The sequence below is a fragment of the Aulostomus chinensis genome, chromosome 14 (assembly GCF_037954235.1).
Source record: "Aulostomus chinensis isolate RoL2024-O1b breed Wild chromosome 14, RoL_Achi_v1.0, whole genome shotgun sequence".
NCBI classification, from domain to species: domain Eukaryota; kingdom Metazoa; phylum Chordata; class Actinopteri; order Syngnathiformes; family Aulostomidae; genus Aulostomus; species Aulostomus chinensis.
Window position 1 is genome coordinate 16,743,576 of NC_141333.1, and position 9,707 is coordinate 16,753,282.

At 40.3% G+C, this 9,707-nt stretch overlaps 1 protein-coding gene across 2 annotated transcripts; it reads right to left on the minus strand.

Moving 5' to 3' along the window:
- Positions 1 to 225: 225 nt before the first annotated feature.
- atp5f1d (ATP synthase F1 subunit delta) lies at positions 226 to 6,659 on the minus strand. Of its 2 annotated transcripts, none has more exons than XM_086224802.1 (5): positions 6,433 to 6,659; positions 5,265 to 5,418; positions 3,833 to 3,921; positions 470 to 603; positions 226 to 339 (listed from the first exon to the last, which is right to left on the minus strand). In XM_086224802.1, the coding sequence occupies exons 1-4, from the start codon at positions 6,547 to 6,549 to the stop codon at positions 481 to 483; spliced, it is 483 nt and encodes a 160-aa protein (XP_086080928.1). In that variant the 5' UTR covers positions 6,550 to 6,659; the 3' UTR covers positions 226 to 339; positions 470 to 480. The 2 variants fall into 2 exon arrangements, with proteins under 2 accessions (XP_086080928.1, XP_086080927.1); XM_086224801.1 differs by having other exon boundaries at positions 226 to 344; positions 474 to 603; positions 6,433 to 6,658.
- Between the last annotated feature and the right edge of the window lie 3,048 nt (positions 6,660 to 9,707).

Sequence of the window (9,707 nt, forward strand, 5' to 3'; positions counted from 1 at the left end):
CACTGCCCCCTAGTGGCAGAAACACACCACAGAAAAACTTATTTGGACACTGAGGCCTTTCTCAAGTTGTTGCACAAAACGTGTGACTGCAGTGAGGTCATACTGATTACCTTAAAGGTGTTGTAGCAACAAAATGTAGTTCAGAGGGGGTCATTCGATGGCCTCGCAGATATGAAGGACTTAAAATTATAATGTCCAGGAAAAGAGCCAAACATAATCAGCAGGTAATTCCAAATAAATTTATTTTTTATTTCATCCACTGTACAAAGCAAACATGGAATCCTCCTGACACTGACGTGACGCATCCGGAAACGCAGAAATGGTGTTCTGTCCAAACAGATAACCTGGAGGTGGGGAAAGAAGGCTCTCAGAGGGCGCACACTAAACTTCTTTTCTCAGTTGTTGTTTAATAGTGTTAGGTTACTTGGATCAAATAAAGAGACTGCATGTCTCTGGAGGTGGTCTTGTCATACCGGAGGTCTACTCCAGAGCCTTGACGATGGCCTCGTTGGCTTCTATGGTGATCTGAACTTCAGCCTTGGTTGCCTCATCGCTGCTACTGCCCAAGGCATTCTGGGCCTTCTCAAGATTTTCCCTGGCAGCCTGTAGACACACATACAAGAAAGGAAATAAAACATTTCTGGTAAAAACTACTGACATTCAATGAAATGACAGTGGTTTTGTCCAAACTCTAACTGAATTAAAATCACGGGTAGTAAAGTGTAAAGTGTAAATGTGGGGCAAAACTTCTCACGCTAACTGGGATGTTCAAGAGAGAACAAGTCTGAGCAGGAACCGGTTAACAAAAAAAGGGGGCAAATGACGAGCAGAGCCTCTTTGCTCTGAAAGCTCCATTTGTCACAGTAGCGATTAGAAACAAGAAATGCCAAACATAGCTGGAAGTTAAAGGTCTCCCAGTGGGGATTTGACACATCTGCTATAACTCAACAGTGACTGACCTTTCCCTCCTTATTAACAGCATGGGCCCATGTGCATTGTTACAGCGGTGGAAGACGACAAGGAAAAAAAAGAAAAGAAAAAAAAACATCTCATTTACTGCTATGAAGTCAAGTTGACAGTGACAGTGGCACTGGCCAAGGTCAAAGTCAGATGGCGTTGAGAGAGCGTAACAATGCCGCATAGCATTAACAAGTCTGACATTTAAACAAGGACTCTGTGTTCAAGTCCAACTGCAACACTCATCAGATGGATCATCATCATCAGCTGGGAGGGGCTCATCAGAGCAGCAGATCAAATCGAGGAGTGTGTGTGTGTGTATGTGTGTGTGTAAGAGAGACAGAGAGTTCAAAGAAAGCGTATCCCTGCTGGGAGACAAAGCCGGAGGAACAATCAGTAATTATGCACGCCTCTATAAATTGGATAAGGACAGCCATCACAAGTATCTCATTAAACGAGAGGATCCATAAAAGATTGACCAACGCACTCTGACATTTTGATGACACCAGAGCAAAAGATGGAGGCGATCATTTCACATGTAACAAAGTTGTGGCGAAATTAGACAGGAGCGGTCTAGAGCTCGAGCGTTATCGCCCATGTTTGGAGCAGTGCCAGATGTGATGTTTCTGCTTATCCTAATATCAACGGTTTTAAACTTGAACAGATGAAATATGACCAGAAAATATGTGATTCAGGGCGAAATGATAATGGGAAATTGACAAAGAGGCAAATGGTACAGGACAGTGTAAATAATTACTATCTACCCCATAACAAACACAATATTTCCTTCTTTTTAGACCAACTGACCATTTAATTGATGCTAGCTGATTTGTCACTGATGTCAATGAATGCGTAAATCAAAATATGCAACATTTCCTGCCAGAAAAGGAAATCAAGTTTCTACACCCAGGTTCCTCTCCGACACTCTTGGGAACTTGAGAAACTCAAAAAAATGACTGACTGACAAGTTCAGTGTAAATTTCCATGGTAACAGCATGATCCACCCATTAGATTGCTGACGAAATTTATGACTTGAGTTGACGTCCACACAGCGGCCTCTACGGAAGCATCTTTTTACAACGTGCTCACTCATGGGGAGTCGACCTCGCGTGGTTGTGACATTGAGGTGACAAATACCTGGACTGTAAGGCTGTGGGTTGGGAGGCATGAAAATATCGGCATGTCACACACACACACACACACACACACACACAATATATATACATACATACATACACACACACACAAATATTTTCTCCATTTGGCACATTGTTGTTGTTTATGATTAATCAACACAGCAGGGAACTTTTTGAAATGCCAGGAAATGACGAAAAATTTGTCTCTTTCAAAATCAACGTCCGTGTGATTTTCAGCATGAACAAAATGCTGATATAAAAACGTACTTTTATACAGAAAATGTTGGCCTTGGCCAAATCAGTTGCACAATATCAGCGTATTTGCCCCCCACCCCAAAAAATAACAAAAAACATTGTGCATCCCTCTGCGTGTTCGTAGGAGAACAAGCAACACTCAAAACATTCGCAGTTTGTGCCCAGAGTGCACCTCCAGTAGAACCTCCAGGGCCAAGACTAACTTTAAGATTATCAACCCATAAGGAAAAGGACTAACCCTGCAGCAGCAATATCAAAAGGAGGAATTCATCTTTTCGCTTGGCAACATGCAGCATTCAAAGTTCAATGCTGACAGCAGAACAAAAGATCTGTTTGAGACTGGATCACTCATCAGCAACTAGACTACAGACATCATTGCTGCAGGGTCTCCAGAGGCGAGATCTAAGATTGAGACTAATTCACAGTCTATTTTTAGATGACCAAAACAACCAATTTCTGATAGAACATGAAAAGCTCTGTGTTTGAAATGCAGAAGACCAAAGAAAAGCAAAGGTCTAAAGGTGAAGGGTTACAGGCACTCTTCTGATCTTTTTTTTTTTTAGACAAATCAGAAGATCTAACTGAACAGTAATCTGCCGAATGAATACATAACATTAAGGACTTTAAGTACATGACGTGCTCACTAAATGTCCCTACTCTTGATCCCAGCACACACCCCCATTATAAAAGCATTTTATAGTTCATAATGAGGAGTTCAATGCCACCATGAGCTTTCTCACCAGTATAACAAATACCTGCGACTGTAGGATGCTGTACACAAGGCCCACATGATATTTCCTGAGGCATTAATGAGAAGTCTCCAGATGTGCTCTAGAAGCACAGAGCAGGGCTTGGCAACCTTAAACGCTCGAGGAGCCATTTGGACCTGATGACCATATGAAAACATCCGGAGCCAAAAAACTCATTTGACATCTCACAGATGATCATCAAGATAACCCCCGCATATCGTTTTTGTTACCATTATGAAATGAACAAACTGGTACGGAGAAAACAAAACCAAAAACATTTCTTCAGAAACTTTTTTCTTGATCCACGGTTGGGCAAAAGGGGAAAAGTTCAATGGAATGCGTGTCGGCGGGTGTTGCACGTCCGCAACTGTAACGAGTACTTTGAGCTTCAAGAAATTGAAAGCGTTTTATTTTGATGCCCCAAGATCACCACGATCTTCAAATTTACATTTAACTGAAGAAAAACTGATGAATTAAAATGAAATCCATTTAAATCAAGTTTAATGAAAATTAAAAGTTACGGACAATGAACGAGACTGGAGGTTTTTATTTTCTTAAATCACCTGCATTTCTCAGTTTTTTTACAGGCTTTTTTTTTTTTAATTCGGCTGAATTTCTTCATTTTTTGTTGTTGTTGTAGGAATGTGGATGTCCTTCACTGCTGCAGAATCCCGTCCACCCCAAAGAAGGACTCTTATGTGGCTATCAGTGAATTGAATAAGATTATATACTCACAGCAAGGTCCAGCTGGTCCAAGAGAACAGCCTCTTCAGCTAGCAGTTGCACGGAAGAGTCAGCATTGACTGTGATCGACCCACTGCTCACTGCGCACACGCAAACACACACACACACACACACACACCATTTTCCAACATGTAAATGATTCTGTTGACGGGAGCCACACCTCAAGTGTCTCGCAGCCTGATTAGCAAGAGATTCTCAGTAACTGGAGATAAAAATTTTTCCTGATTCCCCGTACATATATATAAAAAAAACCAACAACTTTGAGTATATCAAAATAAAGTAATTGAAATGACACAGCGTGCAATTTAAACTTAATCGCTAACTTTCATTTGCGAGAAAACAGCGGATGTGAAATTAAAAAAAAAAAACTTCACAATATAGAGCACTTTTCATACAGAGAATATAGCGCGAAGAGCTTTACATGCAATCGTGTCAAAATGAGAAATCATGAAATACTGTACACAACACATACAATTTAAAAGATTAAAACCTATCAATAGGAAAAAAAAAAAATCATTACGAAACACAAAGAGACCTATCACAGCGTATAACTTCTACTGTGCGTGAGACTGCTACGAAGTTAGCCACCTGCAATGCATACTGCGATCAAATACCTCGAGAAGGAAGCACAACAAACTGTTTCGACATAACCAGTAAAGCACCTGAAGACAGCACACTGAGCAGAGCGTGGTTGGTTTAAGTTAAGCCAGCAGAGGAGAAAGACCAAGGGAGCAGCGGAGCTCAAACAGCATTTGATAAAGCCAATCTTTGAGAACACCAGTTCCTATAAAAGGGATCACTAAAGATAATCACTAAAGACAGAAAATGAATTGAATTCAGAACAGTAGATCACTAGCCATTAAGAAAGGTGTGTCTATTTTACAGATGATGCTGTGATTGAGCTCTCCCCAGTGATACGAGTGATATTTGTAGCCTGGACATCAACCCCCATGTCAATGCCTTAGAGCGTGACAAAAATCCCATGTCATCTTGTTTAATATCAGAACTAAGTTAATGTTCTGCCTTTCATTAATTAGACTATTTGTGTTGCTTGGCCTATTAAACGGGCTTAATTATCAGTAGTTCTTACTGCAGGATACTTATTGCATTAACACTTAGGAGTTGTTTTTTTCCTTTGTATTACTCTGTTGGACAAAGTACAAATACGTTGTTGACTGATTAAGGACAACTTTTTGTGCTCCTTTCATCAGGACATGCTGCCACCTGTTGGAGGTCCCAGTATACTGCACTGCAAAAGCAGACTAACCAGCAGCTATAACGGAAAACACAAAAATGATTGGTTTTGGCCTAACACACAGATGATCAGTTTCTGCAGCAAAAAAAAAAAAAAAAAGAAAAGAGAAAAAAGTTGGCATGACTATGACAGACTTGTTTGGGTTTTTTTTATCAAAATGAATCTTACCAAAGTATTTGACAGGGGAGCCATCACCACCAATAACCGTAACAATGCCAGGCCGAAGCACCTGCAAGGTTGGTACGTGGTCAGGAAGGATACCAAACATACCGCTGAGTGTGGGCACGTCCACCTGTTTCACACTGGCCGAGTTGAAGAACACCTGAAGGTACGAGGTAGAAGAGGACTCACTAACAACACTGCAACAATATTCACATACTGACAAAGCAAAGTTGAGCTAAGAGACAAATTTATTGATCAACAGGACATTAGTTTGCAATACAGATGTTTTTAGGATGATCTATTCACCATTTTGCTGAAGAAAATGCTACAAGGTTGCTGTCTTCAGCTTCAGAAACCTTAGTGTTCTGAAATTTGACTCATGATTGCACGCTAGAACATAAAGAAAATGTAGCACTCAGACCTTAGATTCAGGGACAGTAAAATCGCAGTTAACTGTAAAGTAAATACCATGTAATTTGATTTCATTTTAATTGAAGATGTAGCCAACCATTTAGATAGTTTTACAATTAGAACACAATTAGCAATAAAAACTATAACACCAATAAAATTAATTTCTTCGCTCTCCATCAACTTTATTTCGACTCATACTCCAATCTGTGACCTACAACCACTGTTATCATACAGTCAAATGCACAATAATTTCGCAGCTTCACGCAAAATGTGCAGAATATATTCAGTAGCGAGAACCTACATCGATTAACGAAGTAAAATCAAGCTCGGACCCCTGTTAAGAAGCTCAAGGTTAGGGCCTGACTGCCATGCATGCCAGTGGAAATCTGTTCAAGCCAAAATTACACATTGTCACGAACACATGCATATAAACTAATGTATAGTCTGAATATAATTAGCAACGCAAAAAAAAACAATTTTAATGACGATTCATTATACCGTAATCAAAGAGAATGAATGACATCTAGCTTATCTAGCATCGGGTAACTCAACTTACGCCTTTCCTGGCGCTAACGCTACAAGCTCTGCGTGGAGAAACCGTGTTACCAAACATAATGATATGCACGAAATCATAATTGCAAAGTTACCAAAAGGACGGACGTTTAACGTTGCATTTTATTGGAATTATATCCTCGACTTGTAGCTAACGCTAGCTGGGCCCGAACCGCCTTACCAGTTAGGATAGTTAACTACTGTTAGCTACCTGTGTCGGGGAGGCGAATGTGAAGGACATCTGCGGTCCACCGATACCGGCTTCGGCGTAGCAGCGAACTTGCCTCAGCACAGGGAGAGAACGACGGAGAAACCTAGCAGCTAGCATATCTGAAAATATAATTTTACACAAGTATAAGTGCCTGACAGACGTCCCCAAACCCCAGCGTGAGGGAAGTCAGTGTGCGAGCTTGATAGTACAAGGACGTTGTGTACCTACCCATAAGGCTTTTCGCTGCCGCAATGCTGCAGGGTAATGTAGTCTTTTGAGAAAGGCCGACTGAATCCCACAGTGAATTTGATATGGAAATTCAGGTAGTATTTCTGGCTTTATGTCAATATCAGCTATTATCACTAGACTGGCTACATAAGAGCAATCTTTTTTCATACAACTTTACCACCTCTTCCATGTTGTATCATACTTAAGATCTGGGCGGCATGGTAGTGCAGTGGTTAGCACTGTCCCCTCACAGCTAGGGTTGAGTTGCTAGATGTTCATGGTCATCTCAGTTACACTTTGACTTTTTCAAAATGAAAGTCCCTGATATTCTATATGGGGAGCACGGTGGTGCAGTGGTTAGCACTATCACCTCACAGCAAGAAGGTTGCGGGTTTGAGTCCCGGCTCAGGCATGGGATCCTGTGCTCAAGCTGGGGCTCGAACCCAGAACCTTCTTGCTGTGAGGCGACAGTGCTGACCACTCTCTTGTTGTTGAACTCATTTACACGATAAATTAAAACCTTGAACCATGACAGACAGATGAATAACATCAGTTCTGAAACTGCTACTACTATTAATAATAATATTAATAATAATAATATTAATAATAATTTAATAATATTCTAGTAAAGTCAGACAGCACATATTAAGCGCTACAGAGGGAACTATATATATTGGAGGAATATATTCCAAAAATACTCATTCATAATGGAATTAAAATGAAACAGGCGAATTTTCCATAGTTTACTCCATAGTGTTATGTATCTTAAAGAGTTTGAACAAATTTTGGTTCATGTTTTGAATTAATAATAGCAGAACTTGGTCTCAACAATGATTAGTATTCATCTAAAAATAGTCCAATGGTGCAAAGGTGGAAGAAATGTTTTTTTTCAGTTCTATAAAACACAGTGCGTAGCATTTGTGTGTGTATTCTAAACATGGTCATGTTAAATAGCTTCATTCGTTGTGGTAATACATACTGGTTCTTTTACCAAAAAAAAAAAAGTTAAATGCTTGAAAAAGATTCAACCAGTCTGGTGAATGTGGTGAAGCCCAGAAGAAGTCCGACATGACAATGTCAGCAGGTGGAGTAAGATCCCACTGGAAAGAAGTGGCAGTGGCGTCAACATATCAGGAAGTGCTATCGGCACAAAGACGCAAAAGAAATGGAATCAACTAAAACCTTTGCAAAGGATAGAAGAGAAGAAACGAGGACGGTGGCAGTTAACAACAGCTGTACGTGAGCCAGGAAAGCCGAAGCTGAAAAACTGGGCTAGCAGGAGACACTTCAGCAGCAGGGACACAAAAGGCAGCTCACTGTGGTAATGTGAGATCTGTCAACTACCACTGTCAAGCAGCTTTCTGGAAGGTACAACTAGTCAGAATGTCAGTGAGTGCCAAGGATGATTAGGCATCCATCACTCGTTTCACATAACACACTGGCCTACATGTTCCACTGTCCTTGAGGTTCTATCTGATTCAACTGCTGACAGATAAGAGTTTGATTGAGAGCTTCAACCTTAAAAAGTTGGACACTGCTATGTGGATGCCACTCCTTCTAACTCTGGTCAGACTGCATTATTACTGCTTTATTATGGAGTAAACATTTTTTTTGAACATCAATCAATCAAACAAGGTCAACATACACAATCACTCAGAGAACATGCTATGATTTTTGATGTGATAGCACATGAGAGTTAGTTGCTAAAGGGCATGTGACAAATGTTTGGCAGATTATCTCGCCGGTGTGAACAAGGTTTCAATAAGATTTAAAGAAAACTTTCTCAAAAATATTTTAGTTTTTGTTTTGTATTTGAATAGCTTCCATGTCACATGAGCTACAGACTCATAATCAATACACAATATTATTATCAGACTGGAGTAATAAGATGCACCTCTTTTGCCATGATTTTCACTGCGTCCTTTATTTCATACCATAATTACAGTAAACTAATTTCCTACTGCCACTTCCACAGCATGTGACTCTGTGACTTCATTACTTCAGTGTCAGCAGAAATCTAGCATTACTTTTACAATCGCCATGTTTTGTCGACAATCCGAGTTTTGACTAATCTTCTGAAAGGAAAAATATGTGCAGCGGCACGGTGGTGCAGTGGTTCGCACTGTCGCCTCACGACAAGAAGGTTCCAGGATCTTTCTGTGTGAGTCTGCATGTTCTCCCTGTTCCTGTGTGGGTTCTCTCTGGTACTCCAGCTTCCTCCCACAGTCCAAAGACATCAAGAGGGGACGAGGCTGATTGATACTCTAAATTGACTGTAGGTGTGACTGTGAGTGTGAATGGTTGTCTGTCTCTATGTGTTGGTCCTGTGATGGACTGGTGACCTGTCCAGGGTGAACCCCGCCTCTCTCGCATGAAGGCTGCTGGGATAGGCTCCAGCCCCCCCCCCCCCCCCCCCCGCGACCCTTAACAGGAATAAGCGGAAGAAAATGGATGGATGATAGTAGAGCTATAGGAAGAGGTATAGGGGGAGGTTGTTATTCTTATGCCTATATATTGTTGACAGATTAAATCCAGGCCATGAGCAATTAATTTCACCTCCCTGTTCTTGTTGAGAATGAAGAGAAGCTGTAGAGAAATAACTACTGAAGCTGATTTCTTGAAAAATGAACTTGTACTCAACGAAGACACCTAAAATACACATGAAGCCATTATGGTCAATCGATTCAGACTTATCCAGCACGCCCAGGACTTGTCTGATGTCTTTATTTTATTTTTTGTCATCAAACCAGATTTTACTCCTTCAGTAATTAAGTCCAAAACAACATTTGAGCTCATAGAATGGAAAATATGTGATAATCATTATCTAATACTCAAATAAATCAGGCATTGATACATTCTACAAAAACTTCAAATGAGTGAGATCATTTGTCTGCATATAAGATTTAAAATCAATCCATCAGCAGACAACCTGCTTTTTGAAAAAAAATAAATAATTGCATTTGTGTTGTAGGTTTACGTTTTTTTCTATTTTCCATCCTGGTCCATCTTATAAATGTGTTTAACTTTCAGCATTGGGAAAAAAAAAA